We start from the raw sequence: 14,282 nt of genomic DNA, 5'->3' as shown, positions 1-14,282 counted from the left end.
CTAGAAAAAAATCCTTAAAACTCTTATTAATCTCAGGTCTTTCAGTGCATGTGACTGAAACCTCATGAAAGTTTATCCACAGAAATTATGTATACGAGGACAGAGAAGAACTTGTTTGGCTTGGTTTCAATTTTAGGCAGATAGGTGAAAAGGATAGTGCACTCAGCTCATAACGATCTTTAGCTCAGTGATTACACCAAGGTTGGTGTCTTAAAATTGAAAAGGTTCAGAATTCAAGAGTTTCTTACAAGGCACATCAAACCCTAAATTTGGATATAGCAAGGACCACAGCAATGGATTGGTTACTAAATAAGGAAACTGTGGACTTTGTCTTCTTGAGACAGCGTTATTTCCCGCTGCTTGGTTCAGATAGAAGTCAGACATCAATGCTGGTAAACAGAAAGGGGTTTTCTCCAAAATCAAAATGATTGCTAGTAATTCCGTCATCAAATTTCAGCTTTACAAGTAATCAAGCAGAAACAAAAGTGGCAGGATGCTTCCTGTTTAGCTAATATTGCCCTTACTTTCTCCATTGAGAACGATAGTTTTGCTTCATTCTATGCCACCGAGATTATAACCAGAACCAGAATAAAACATAGGCTGAAGAAGACGTGATACGTGATCGACACAATGAAATGAATTAATTAGCAGTAAGTACTCCTACTTCCCCTTTCTCCCATTTCTCTCATTGCTTATCCTCCTGGTTTCTTGTTTGTTTCCACAAAACACACATTTTCTTCAAGCAAAAAAGACTTAAAATGGCACAGAACTAGAACTAATAATTATGTATCTATGCCTTCCCTCTCATTCATGAAGACCATGAAATTTTACTCACGGAACTCAATATAAGGAAAAAAGGAAGACAACCATGGTATATAGCAATTGTTTATGCATGATCAGCAATGTTCTTTCCCCGGCCAATCTGGTCTACCTAATGTGAACTCCAAGCTGGGGTTCTTGCAATCCAAACTAGACCCCAAGTAGCTTTTCGGCCGAGTCGAACCGCTTTCCTGCAGTATTAATTAAGAGAAGTACATGCACCTCTTGTAAGTAATCAATCAAGTAAATCCATATAATTAAACTCTTATCCCATATGTTAGATTTCTGGAAACTTTGAAAAATCTTTAAGGAATTCTAGACTTTGGGATGGTACCTCCATGAGTTGTCCAGATTTTTGTTGTGACTGGAACGTTCCTTGTCTGTGCCCATCCATGTCATTGGAGTTTGTTTGCGGCCATGCTTCCCTACCACTGAAATGTAACATAATTGAATTAGCTTGAAATTATACTGGCACGGTGCACAGCAATATCTTTGTTCTAGCTAGAGCGGAAAGAATTTTCATCAAGCCATATTAAGCAAAGTCTTTCTCTCATGAGGTTGTCTACAAGCTATATAGCATATAATAAGGAGAAGTTCTTGTCTGTCAATATATGAAAAATGCATCCATTAACATAATTGTTATCATAATTCATCATAGCATTTATTAAACAATGCATATCATTATCTATAGCTGAATTTATAACATTGATTTAGCTGAAACTTAAGCATTTTGAATGGTAACATTATCTCTAATTTCAAAGCTAATTAAGAACAACTCAACTTTCATTTTCACTGACATAGAAAGGTTCGATTTCTGTCATTTTCTCTTAACAATAGTCCAATATAAATCACATTCAACACATGCACAAGGGCTATAGAGGAAAGGATGACGGAAGAAATGTATGTATGGAGACAAAAGCTAAACCCTTGTACCTATGCAATGCATGCCATTTCAATCCATGCCATTGAGTGTTTAAGAAAAGCCTGAAAAGGATGTTACAGGAAGGGACGAAGATGCCTTTGATGAACTGTTCTTCAAAGCTATGACATTTGAGGAAATGTCAGCATAAAAAGTGTAAGTTGCTTCCAATCTAGGTGGCTCTAAAATCCCTAATTCAAACATTCTTTTTCAGACAGGGTAGTATCTAAGATCAGAGGTTTTAAATACTTAATTTTGAGAATTACTAGTACCCTTATGTTTCCACTTAATTGTAACAAGAAATCAAAAGTAATCCTTGATATTTTTATTTTTATTATATCTTGTTTTAATTATTTTTTTAAATTTTTTTATTTAGAAATACATCAAAATCAACACATCAAAACAATAAAAAAACATAAAATAATAATTTTAAACAAAAACTAAATTTATAATGTGTTTCCAAACACTACCTTGATATTTATTACAAGTTAGGTTAGGCATGAAATATTATAAAAACATTCTGTGCATGCTATATATAGTTGCATATTGCAAATTTTCACGTTAATACATGCCCAATACAATTGCACTCTTTAGCATTACAAACAGAATAAAGAACCATAAATATCAATTAAAGGACTATACATATATAGTGGAAGCAAAAAAACCAGTGGAGAGTAGAAATATCAATATTTAAATTTTAACCTGGAATTCTACGTGCTATTTAGTGGAAGCAGGTGCTAATTAATTATTAATGAACTACTAATTAAACAATGCACAACACTAGGATTGTTTAATTGAACTTTAAGAAGAGGAAAGCACATAAGAAGTCAAGATGGGAGCCGATGTTCTCGGTGATATATGCAATGTGTCTCTTGGAGGGAACAAGAACCAGCTGGGTTTAACAGTAATATATATATGACAATATTATATAGTAATTTTAAAAAGAAAAAGAAAAAGTGCAGCTGAGGGAATTGCTTCCTAATCAGTGTTTGATTGCATTTTAACTACTTTTCTTTTTTATATAATTAATACGAATGAATTAAAGCTACTACTGCAAATCTCATGTCTGCAGGAAGATCTTCCAAGACACAAAAGATCAAGAAAGAAAAAGAAGAGCATATATATATAATATAGAAAGCAAAAGCTGACTGCCTACAACATGCAAGAGAAGAACTCTTTTCATTCCTCAAAAATGGTGTGGACGTGAGTGGGTTTTGGCTTTCTAAGCTGATCAAGTACCATGCAAAAAGAAAACAAAAGAAGAAGAAGAAGAAGAAAGCATTCTATTTCATTAGTCCATCACTCTCCTTTCAAAAAAGTGTAGGGCACAGAAGAGAGGCACTGAAAAGAGAGACTGAGGTACCTCGAAGAGTTACTCCATAGAGTTGTAGTAGTAGTAGAAGAAGGGTAGTCCATGTCTTGTTGTACAGGTGACCCATCTGATTGTACTCCTCTTTGCAGCCCACCCCGCTCATTTGCAGTACTATAACTTCCAATTGGAGACATGTCTTCTTCTCCAGATCCATCTGCTTTACCCTTCAACAAATTAATATTTACGCACCAAAACCTTCAAATAAAATGCAAATTAAAGCATGCACACACATTCTTATATTGTACACAAAAACACACCACAAAATTCTTGAATGTACATATGCGCGAGTGTTAGATGTGTTTGTGTGTGTGTGTACATATAAGATATATGCATGCAATGCACTAAGTGTATATGTTGAAGAGAAGAAACAAAAATAAGACCATCTCCTCAAAAAAAGAGAAGAAAAGGCTGAAATAATGAACTAAACAACGCGAATTACCTGAAGAGGATGCAGGCTTGTCAGTGGTCTTGACAGTTCTATACATCTGCAAAGTCCAATAGGAATCCGTAGGTAGTAAAACAAAGACTATTCAAAGGAAGAAATATGAGCTAGCAAAATAAAATTAAACAAAATGAATAATTAAATTTAGAATTGAAAACCCTTTTCAATTTTTTATTTTTTTTAAATCAATCTATGGCTAGCTTCTTTTTTTCTTCTCTCTCTGTGGGCTTCTGTGCTTGTCTTGGATTGATTCATTAATCACGAGGTTGATGTTTGATAAGGTTGTATAGTAATGAGTAAGTGTATTATTGAGAAATCATGACTACTTTTGTCTGTCATCATCCTCTCTCTCTCTCTCCCCTCTTTGAAAGCAGAAACTTGTCTGTCTGAGACCTTTCTGATGTTTCAGGCTCATTTCCTTTCTCTAGTATTCTTTAACCCGCCCATTCACACTGCCTTCTTTGGCTACTGTGCCTGTGGGAGACACCTTCCTCTCCTCTATCCTCCTCACATTCTAGATAGAGGGAGAGGGAGAGGGAGAGGGAGAGGGAGAGGGAGAGGGAGAGAGATTACCTGTAAATGGCTCTTGACATGAGCTAATGTGAGATCTTTGACATCCATGAGTTCAAGAACTGACTTTGGAGTAGCTCCTATAAACAACGAGCCAATCCAAGAAAAAAGAAAAAAAAGTACTAAAGTCAAAACAAAACATTGAGAAATCTCTAAAATTCATAGTGTTTGTCTAAAACTCAAAGACCAATCATTCACACACAAATTATTGTAGTAGCAAAAAGAGGAAAAAAAGAGAAAAGAGCAGAAGAAAATTTTGAAGCTCTTTACTTTCATGGCCTCCAAGAAGCTCAACAGCATGAACAAATCTAGCATGAAGAGTGCTAGTCCATCTCATTCTCGGTGCTCTCATGCTCCTCTTTGTTGGAAGCTTTGGAAAGAATCTTGATCTAATCAACCCATGAGGAGAACCTTCAGTAGATCCAACTCCATATTGATTATGGTGGTGGTGGTGCTGGTGGTGCAATTGGTGGGATTTGAAAGCATCCATTGACAGCCCATTGAATCTTGTTGTTGGTGCTAATCTATTGTAAGGACCTGGAAAAGCTTGATTAGGTCCTGATGAGTTTAACATGGACATGGGATCTAAACCTCCTCCTCCAATACTATAAGGTAAGGAAGTGGAAGAAGAAGAGTGAGGATTAACAGGAGGGAAAAACGAGGAAGAAGGGTAGGGCATTTGGTAGAAGCACATCTTGGGATCTTTATTCTCTCTTGATGAATGCTCTAAAGGCGTAAAAGGAAATGAGCGGTTGTGATAAACTGGAATTCCTTTAATTGGTCTCAAACCATCTGATACTTCAAGCAGAGAAACCCCATGATTTATATGATTCAAGTGATGAGTGGTACTATTAGAATGGTGAAGATGCTGCTGCTGATGATGATTATGACTTTGTTGATGATAAGGGTTGAGGTGAGGTAGCTCTACAGCTCTTGAACTTGATAGATTTCTTCTACTTCTTCTACTTTCTTCATCAAGGCCAGTTGTTGGATGCGCTAGAGAGAGCTCTATATAAGCTTGAGAATCACTTCTCATGGAGCTAACTGTGTTGGGCTTATGAGTGGCTTCTTGTCTGCCCAAAAGATTGAAGCTTGCATCCACTTTATTGCTAATGTTATTGTTCTTCTTGTTACATAGTGAAGAAGGAGAGGAAATATTTGGAGGACTAATGTGTAAAGAAAGATCAGGAACTGGGTTTGAAGAGGGTTCAATGAAAACCCCTTCTAAGGGCATTTTCTTTACAAGCTAGTGGCCTTTTCCTCTTGCTAATGTAAGCTAGCTAGCTTGCTTGGAAGCAAAGCAAAAAAGGGCAAGCATAGTGAAGAGTGTGTGTCTTTAATCCCTTTTCTGATCTCTTCCTTCTCCTTGACAATACATGTAAGAGCTAGCTAGCTAGAGAGATGGAGATGTGGCCAGCTTTGACACCAGATAGATAAAAAGCTTGGAAAGAACACACCACAGATGAATTTCTACTTTAAAGACTTAAAGAAAGAAAGAGAGAGATGAAGCAAAGAGAAGTGTCTTTAAATCTTCATCAGCAAACCAACATGCTCAAGAAAGAACGAGAGAGAGAGAGTGCGTGTGAAAGGTAGATAGAGAACAAGAGATAAAGAGGGGGAGGGATTTGTGTTGTTAGGCAAGGAAGAAGAAGGGAAATAAAAATAATTAAATAAATATATAGAAAAAAGAAAATTGAAATCTTGAAAGTGCATTGAAAGGCAATGGGTTTTGGTTCGCACACCTCGAGAGTATATCTTGGAAAATGACACTAAGAGACGAAGAAGAACACAAGGTATTTCTCTATCTAGTCAAAACTCAATCACTCATAAATAAATAAATAAATATATAAAATAACCTTAAAAAAAGAAAACTTTCCATCACTATGATTTTCCTTCCCCGTAGAGAACGGGATAACAAATGTTAGAAAGAGAAAGACTCATCCTTGGAGGATTCCTCCTCCCCCACACTCTTCGCCCCACCCCCCCTTCTCTCTCTATGCAGCATACTTAATAATTCCAAGAACTTTTACTTTTTTTTTTTTTGCAAGGATAAAAAAATATTATTTTAGGATGCCATTTCTATGCTTAAATGGGTTTGGTCGGTAATTATGCAATATTTTTATTTCCTCTAAATACATTAAATTAACGTATAAAATGCGTTCTTAATTAAAATTACTTGAAAATATAATTTAATTTATCTTGATTAACGTGTAAATAAATATTATATAGTACATATATAATTTAATTATTTTTCTTTTTCACATTATGAGAAGTTATTGAGATCATTAATTAGTAGAACAGATTACACACAACAACAACTATAATAATAATAATAATAATAATAATAATACATGTATTTTTGTATTATATATGGGTAGACCCATTGACTTTTTATATACGTACGTAGTAAGAGACCCACATAAAGGGTTGTTTGTTTGCTTTAATGTGGATACATCGTAAACCCTAATTCTACATTACCTTCTAATTCCCTCTCATTCTCCCAAATATTCCCCTTCTAATAATAATCTTTCAACAATCTGGTCTCCAGGCATGATCGTGTGTAGATTTTTGTAATGGAGTCATCCACATGAACCATACTTACACAATATATAACAATTCTCATCCTCTAGCTAGCCAGCTCTAGCTCATTGACTATATACATATCTGCTAGGGTTTCACAAAACCCTAGGCGAAATCATAAGTATAATTTATTATTATGGGATTGCTAAGAACTCTATTGTAGAGAATTGGGAAGTACTAACCCTGATTTTTTTTTTTTAAATCTTTTGATGCAAAGTGTTTGCTGGAGATTACAAATTGACTTTTTCTTGGCAGCCAGCCCCTTAGTAAAGATTATTTAGCTATCAAAGTGGTTATTTTAATAATATTTTTTTATTTTATAAAATTTATCTTTATATTAACATTTTAAAACAATCTAAAAACACAAAAAAATAAAAAAAAACGATTTTTTAATTGAAAAACAAGTATCTTAATTAGGTGTGAATATTCTAATGTAGTTGATCTTACTGTTTGCCACTTTCTCCAATGTTAGCGAGGACAAAATACTAATTCATAGGTGGTGTTTGGATGGTGCATTAAATGCAAAATAGGGTAATAGTAAATGCTGTTGGTTTTTTTAACTTCTAGGTACGTAATACATATTTTGTATTGTGATTATATAGAAACTCTCACCTACATACACATATACAGTGAACCATTGCTTTTTCGGTACAATTAATATTAGCACTGACTTCCATATTTATTGCCGCACTAATCCTCATTGCTATTAAATCAGCTTTTCGTTATCAAATTTGGGTTAGGTTTTAAAAAAATTAGATGAATTTATGAGACATTTTATTTTATTTTTTGTATTTTTCTTTGAATTTAAACCCAAAATAACAATATAAGTTTCAACCTCCCACATTCTACATCAACGGTTTCATAAATATCTTATTTTTTTCATTAATTAGGGTCTTGCTGATTTCAACATCAATTAACTACAACTATAATAGTTAAGAGTGATGAACCCCAAGGTTACAATCAGTATTTAATTAGATCCTATGCCCAAATCTATTTTTCAAACATAAAGATACGACAACTTAATTATTTTGGATGTTAGTGGCGTGCAAAATAACAGATCTCTACTTGTGGATGTGTTAGGGTTAATTAATTATAAAATTATGATTTTGAAGGAGTGATTATTTAATATTATGGTCTTTAAAAAATTTATTGGTTTACGAGAATCTGAATAAGATAATTAGTTGCATGAGAAAGACGCATCACCTTAGTGTATTCTATCTATGGTAAGATGCATTGATGATTAATTATTTTTTTTTTCTAGATCATATTTCTATTCGTTGATCTGTTTAAGATTTGAGACAGATCCCTCTCACTAAGGAGATATTTGCTTTATCAGGCTAAAACCTAATTATTCTAAAGCTCAAATTTTAATGTTGTAATTATTTCTACCCTATATCTTTAATACCTGAAAATATACTTTATAGAGTAATTTTATACCCCCAAGTATTAAAGTTTATAGTTAAGTCCTAACATTTCTTCTTGTTAATTCATCGATAATATTTGGGAGGGGGGGTGTTATGAAATTTTTTGAATAAATTGAAAATCTCAATCAAATATTACAGACATAATCATCATTGGACAAGTTTAAAACATTAATTTTTAACTGTCCATCGGTAAAGAAGCCTCAAATTAAAATACTAGAATCCCTAATTTCATAACAGATACACCTTATTTCTTTTATGTCTTCCTCTTCTCTACAAAAAAAATCAACATTTCTCTCCTTTTCTTTCTCTTTCTCTCTCAATCTCTTCTTCTTAACTCCTTCTCTTCTCTCCTTAGTTTTACCTTTTTTTTTATGTGTATTATGATGACATAAATTTGTTCTTGTTTTGTTTTTATCCTTGCAAGAAATAGTGCAAGCTTTATTAGTTGGATTAAGAGGTAAGATTTTTCATTTTTTGCCTATTGTTTTGCATTATATTTGGTTTTTTGAACTTTTTTTGTTGGAATGTTGTTGTTAGATTTTTTTTGTTTTTGAATTGATTGTGATGTTTTTGTGAAATTTTGTTGTTGAATTATAAATCCCTAGCTAATTTGTTAATTATAGGGTTTATGAGTTGTGAAATTTTGTTGTTGAATTATAAATCCCTAATTTGTTAATTATAGGGTTTATGAGTATTTGTGATTGAAAATGTGAATTTATGTAATTATGAGTTAATTGTGTTTTAGATAACATGATTAATGATTTAATTGAATTTTGTTGTTTAATTTGAGTTTATCATAATAAATAATATATATTAGTTGTTGAATTTAAAATTGTTTATAAAGTTAGTTTGTGTATATAATGTGATTATTTGTTAAATACAAATACAAATTTAATTTGTGACTTTTGTATATATAAAATATGAATACTATATATTAGATGGAATTATTTGAAAACAAGATCGAATTTAAATTGTGTTGTAATAAGAATATTGAAATAATGATCGAATTTAAATTGAAACTTGACATTGTTGAAGTGGTTAATGTCTCAAAGCATATGAATTGAATTGTTAGGTTCAAATTAATTATTTAAAAGTTTTAAATTAAATAAAGTTAAATAAAAAATAAAAGCCAACCAAGTCTTACAAAAAATATTTATATTGAAAAGTTAGAAGCTATATAAATGATAGTAAGCAAGCCCATATAAATATAATGAATAAAATTTAGAGTTTTATACTAATAGACACATGAAATAAATGACTTAGAAGTTGAATAAAATAAACTGGTTTGTGACAATGTATTATTAATGTGTATTTGTAGGTAAACAAATTTTGGGTAGTCTCCTGTCTTCCGTACGTATATGGGAGATGTTGTGGATTTTTTTTAATAGGAATAGTTTACGGTATCTTGATCATTTAATTTGTGTAGATGCCTAGGGAAAGTCAGTAACACGTTATATGAACATGATCACAACTAGTTCTTCTAGCAGCTTTTCTAATGACCATGAGTCGTTAGGTGCTGACAATGAACAAGCACTTGGAGCACATGCAACCTCTCTCAACATGGACTCGTCGAGTGCGATGCTGCCACGCCACTAGGGGTCCATTTAGAATGGGATTCATTTACTAGAAAGTACTTTGCCCAATAAAAGTCCAACCACTCAATGTAAGTTTGTTTTCCTTTCATTATTAAAAAATAAAGAATAGTTAATAATTTTTGAAAACTTAATTTCAATTAACGAATATAATTTCAGGTTTACAAATATTATGGTTGCCTGAATGATAACACTGATGATGAAATTGTTGATGGAAGTGTCATTGTTTCAATGAAGGTAGGTTTTCAAAAACCCTAAATGGAAACCCATTATTGATGCATGATTCAGAAAGTTCAAGGTTAATATATACTTAAACAATTTTTTTATTATGTTAATTCAGTTATTTATTAATATTAATGAATTAATTCTTTTACAAATTTGAAGTGCAAAGAAAAATCTTACTGTGATAGGGCTGACTATACTTTTGTCAGGAGGGTTTGAGAGAATTACAATGCAACTAGATAAGATTGAAATATGAATAAATATTTTTTATCCAAATGTTAAAATTTTATTTTTTATTTATTAAGCAATAATTCACTTGTACCATATAGTTACATGATTTTTGGTATAAAGGCGCATGAAAAAGGCTAAATTATGCTAAAAAAAGGAGAGCTTCCAGGCTGGAAAGACATGGTGGTTTGGAAGGATTTCAGATCTTTGTACGTTTTGGAGGCTATATGGGAAAAATATATTTAGCACGTCATGTTCGAGTGTTTCGTGCAACAGTCACAATCTAGTATAGAGAATTAGAATATAAATATTCATGGTTCCATTACCACATACACTAACAAATCCATTTCATTCGTTTCACATGTAAATCAAATGGTAATATTTTTTTTTATTACATCCATTTTTTAAATTATTGTTTTATATGAATATGTTTAACTAACAGGTTTTTTTCTTGTAGACTATGAGTTTTGGATGCAAATCAAGACCGATGAAGAGCAAAATGATGACCGTCGAAAAGGAATGTAACAACTTGTGGATAGTCGAGCTAAGAAGTTCGTGGTATGTTGAATTTCAACAATTTCTTTTCTTAAGTTTCTTAAGTTATTATTTTTTTTAATTTGCTGATTGTTTTTTTTTAATTGAGAAAAATATAACACCTAGTTGTAGGAGAGATATGAGGACAATCCTTTGGCCCATCCGAAAATTGATTCGGAATTATGGTTGAAGGTAGGATCGTCCGGTGGACCCGATAGAAATCGGGTTTACGGTATCTCAAACACTACGACCGAGAACTTGCCGACAGCCCAAAGTGTTTCAGCTGTTGGATGCTTGTAATCAGTTCTGAGCATTCAATCTTTGGAGTTCCAGGCAATTTTCAACCAACAAGTTGAAGCTCGGAACCCATCTTACTGCTGAGATGACCAAATTTCAACAATTTTACGTGGAGCTAAAATCACACATGGGTGGTCCATGTGCCCCCCTTTATCACCCCTTGGTCCAGCAAAGACCCGCCTTCTCCTCCTATAGCCTCTCTCTTCTAGATGAATTGTATTCGAACTGATAAAATTTTAAATATGTAATAAATATTTAATATTTAATTTAATTATTTTCTACTCTATTTAATATTTTTGTTCAAAAAATATTTTTAAAACACTACGGATTGACGGTCTTACTGAGATATTATATTCTAGAGAGTTGAAAAAGAATTACTTCAAATGCTACTGTCACTGTTTAATCACTGATGATTTAATTCCATTGGTAATATTAAAAAATTACCGATGAAATTACATATAGTCTTTTTATCGGTGATATGTCATATTCATCAATGGAAATATCGACAAAATAAAATGGATATTTTTTTTTTGTTTGGTGCTCTTTTTTATCTATAAATCTATCTGTGATTATATTATTGATGGAATGAGTAATAAAACAATAATCACTGAGGAAAGTTTTTCTGATGAAAAGTAACAATTTTTGAGCCCGTCGGTAAAAGTCTTGGCCAACAGAATTAGTTTCTAACTACCGGCAGAATGTTTCCTTTGATAAATTATAAAATTATGAAGTGAATGGTACCTAAACATTCTCACTAGCTTCCAGCAATATATATATATATATATATATATATATTCCACATTATGTTTTTTATTTTAAATTTAATGATAGTGCTTTAAAATTTAATGACAGCGCATGGTTTCATATACAAAGAGATAATACCTATTTTGCCTCCTCTATTTATAACAAAAAAGAAGTTAAATTATCCCCCCTGTTTCATTTTCTGGTCAATTTGATCTATAATTAAGAAAAATGGTGGCTAAATTAAGCCTATTAAAATGGTTTGCAAAGTCAGTTTGATCCCTCCTAACTTTTGCAAGGAAAAGTCAATTTAATTTTCCCCGATAATGTGACATACACACATGATGAATAAAATTGAACGAGATTGGCGACCCTTGTCAATTGGCCTGATCATTTAGCCCCATATTTTACCAATTATGTAAAAAAAGTGAATGAAAAATAAAAATAAAACGTGGAGGGAAATTTATTATTTAATTTAGTTTTTGGCTACAAATAAGGATTTAACTCTATATAACAACCAAGTTGATAGGCATGGTCTAACATCCTCTTATTTATTTATTTATTTATTTATAAACGAGAGGAGCATCATTAACTAAGATAAAAGTACAAGGCATGAAGCTAAAAACCAGACCATAGTAATATGTGCTTCTTGTCATCGGGATCGGTCCACAATGCTTCAAGCTTGTTAACTTCTATTGTTTAAATACCTATAACCCCCTCCTCCAAGAAAGACTCCAAATTGCTTGTAGCATTAATAATGCAAACAACCTTGAAAGCTATTGATGTGAGAGAGCAGAATTTCCTGCCCACTTATTGGTCCAAAATCTCATTATTTTTCCATCTCCAACTACAAACCTTGTTGAAATTCTTAAGATGCTTAAAGATACCTTATTAAAAATTTGTTTAATCCAAATATGTTTTTGTCTTGTGTTGTTTGGTCAATGATCTTCCCTATGCAAAATTTACTATTATTGGACAATATTGTCATAGGTGTAATTAGTAAGAAATAAAATTGTTTAATAAATCACATCATTCGTGGTTGGTTTGTGATTCTATCTATGAGAAATATATTATTATTGGACATTTTATAAGGATTGATTAGAAAGTAATAAAATCGCTTAATAAATTATAATATTTCAAAATCTATTTTTCTTGTGTTTTTATTATGTATTGGTTGGTTAATGATCTCTACCCATGACAAATAAACTATTATTGGGTAGTGTTATAGGGTGTAGTTAATAAGTAAAAAACAATCATTTAATCCAATATAAAAATATTTTCAAACTCTCTATTTATGATAGGTGTATCATCATCCAATAGTGTTATAGGGTGAAATTAACCAATAATAAATTACTTAAGACATCATTTTAAAATATTTTCAAACCCTCTACCTATGAAAAAGTACCATTATTAAGAAGTGTTTTTCTCGTGACTTTATCATGCCCATCGATCCTAACTATGATAGATGTACAATCACTGGGCAGTGTCATAGATTGTGATTAAAAAAATATTTTCAAGATTTTATTTTTCTTATCTTGTAATTTTCTTATCTTTTTTAAAATAAAGTTTTCTTTTCATCCTCTTGTGAATCTAGACTAATAGGTTTATTTTAATCGTAACAATGAACCATTACCGGGTGGAGTCATAAGGTGTGATTATAAAATATTTTTAAGATATCGTTTCTTATTTTCCTATCTCGTGATTTTGTTTTAAAAAATTAATAATAAGTTTTGTTTTTATCCTTTTGTGAATCTAGACTATGGGTTCAAGGGTACCTTGACAATACCCTTCTCAACTAATATCCCAATCATCTAGCTAGTCATTTTCAAAAAAGCAAAGACGTTGTTTTTAAATTAAAATATGACTATTTATGAAATTTTAATGTTGATGTTGATTTGTAAATATTTAATTCTTATTTTAATTTACATTTGTTTGCCCAAGTAGATGTGTATTTAATTTTATTCCCGTGTTCTTGTTTTTTAGGACACTTTTTTTTTATTATTGCAAGCGGATTTGGGTTGAATAAGTATGATCCCATATAGGCTTATTAAGTGTGAGTATTTACTTTTAGATCCATTTTGATAACATAACTTTGAACATGCTTATGCCTATTGTTTTTTCACTATACTTTTGGGTTCAATGCTCGTGTTTTAAAGTGAGGATTGAGTTTTGTTGCCAGATCCAGGTCCAGGTCTTCAATTGTTGACTTAGGTTATAATAATATTTTACATTTAATAATAAAACATGTATATACCGGTTTAAACAAGCCCTTAGCATGTAAGCATATTAAGCACCTTAATCATTAAAAATAAACAATAATACATATTATCTTAAATAAGATATATAGAATTATGAGTATGTTTTCTATTACATAACCACACCTTTATTTAGAATATCAATTAGAATTATTGGTTACCATAAAATTAGATATTAAATTTTTTTTTATTATTTTTTTTACATATAATTCACATTGATGTTCCATGCAATAAGTGTCATAGATGTCATCGCTTGGACTAAAAAAGAACAGCGCCACTTAACAATT

The 14,282-nt window shown here is 31.7% G+C and overlaps 1 protein-coding gene across 1 annotated transcript; it reads right to left on the bottom strand.

Moving 5' to 3' along the window:
• Positions 1 to 636: 636 nt before the first annotated feature.
• LOC133699875 (transcription repressor KAN1-like) lies at positions 637 to 6,036 on the bottom strand. The gene is made up of 6 exons (XM_062123381.1): positions 4,393 to 6,036; positions 4,126 to 4,202; positions 3,550 to 3,595; positions 3,102 to 3,264; positions 1,154 to 1,250; positions 637 to 1,010 (listed from the first exon to the last, which is right to left on the bottom strand). Exons 1-6 carry the CDS (start codon positions 5,354 to 5,356, stop codon positions 897 to 899), a joined length of 1,461 nt encoding a protein of 486 aa, XP_061979365.1. The 5' UTR covers positions 5,357 to 6,036; the 3' UTR covers positions 637 to 896.
• Positions 6,037 to 14,282: the final 8,246 nt, after the last annotated feature.

The sequence above is a fragment of the Populus nigra genome, chromosome 7 (genome assembly GCF_951802175.1).
Source record: "Populus nigra chromosome 7, ddPopNigr1.1, whole genome shotgun sequence".
In the NCBI taxonomy this organism is placed as follows: Eukaryota; Viridiplantae; Streptophyta; class Magnoliopsida; order Malpighiales; family Salicaceae; genus Populus; species Populus nigra.
This window is presented reverse-complemented; position numbering and strand designations above follow the sequence as displayed.

Bases quoted from the DNA above. Each gene is read 5' to 3' on its own strand.
- LOC133699875 (XM_062123381.1), bottom strand. From the start codon at position 5,356: ATGCCCTTAGAAGGGGTTTTCATTGAACCCTCTTCAAACCCAGTTCCT. The intron at 1,251-3,101 runs GTACCTCAGTCT...GTTACATTTCAG, and splicing joins CTATGGAGTAACTCTTCGAG to TGGTAGGGAAGCATGGCCGC. The intron at 1,011-1,153 runs GTACCATCCCAA...TTAATACTGCAG, and splicing joins AATCTGGACAACTCATGGAG to GAAAGCGGTTCGACTCGGCC.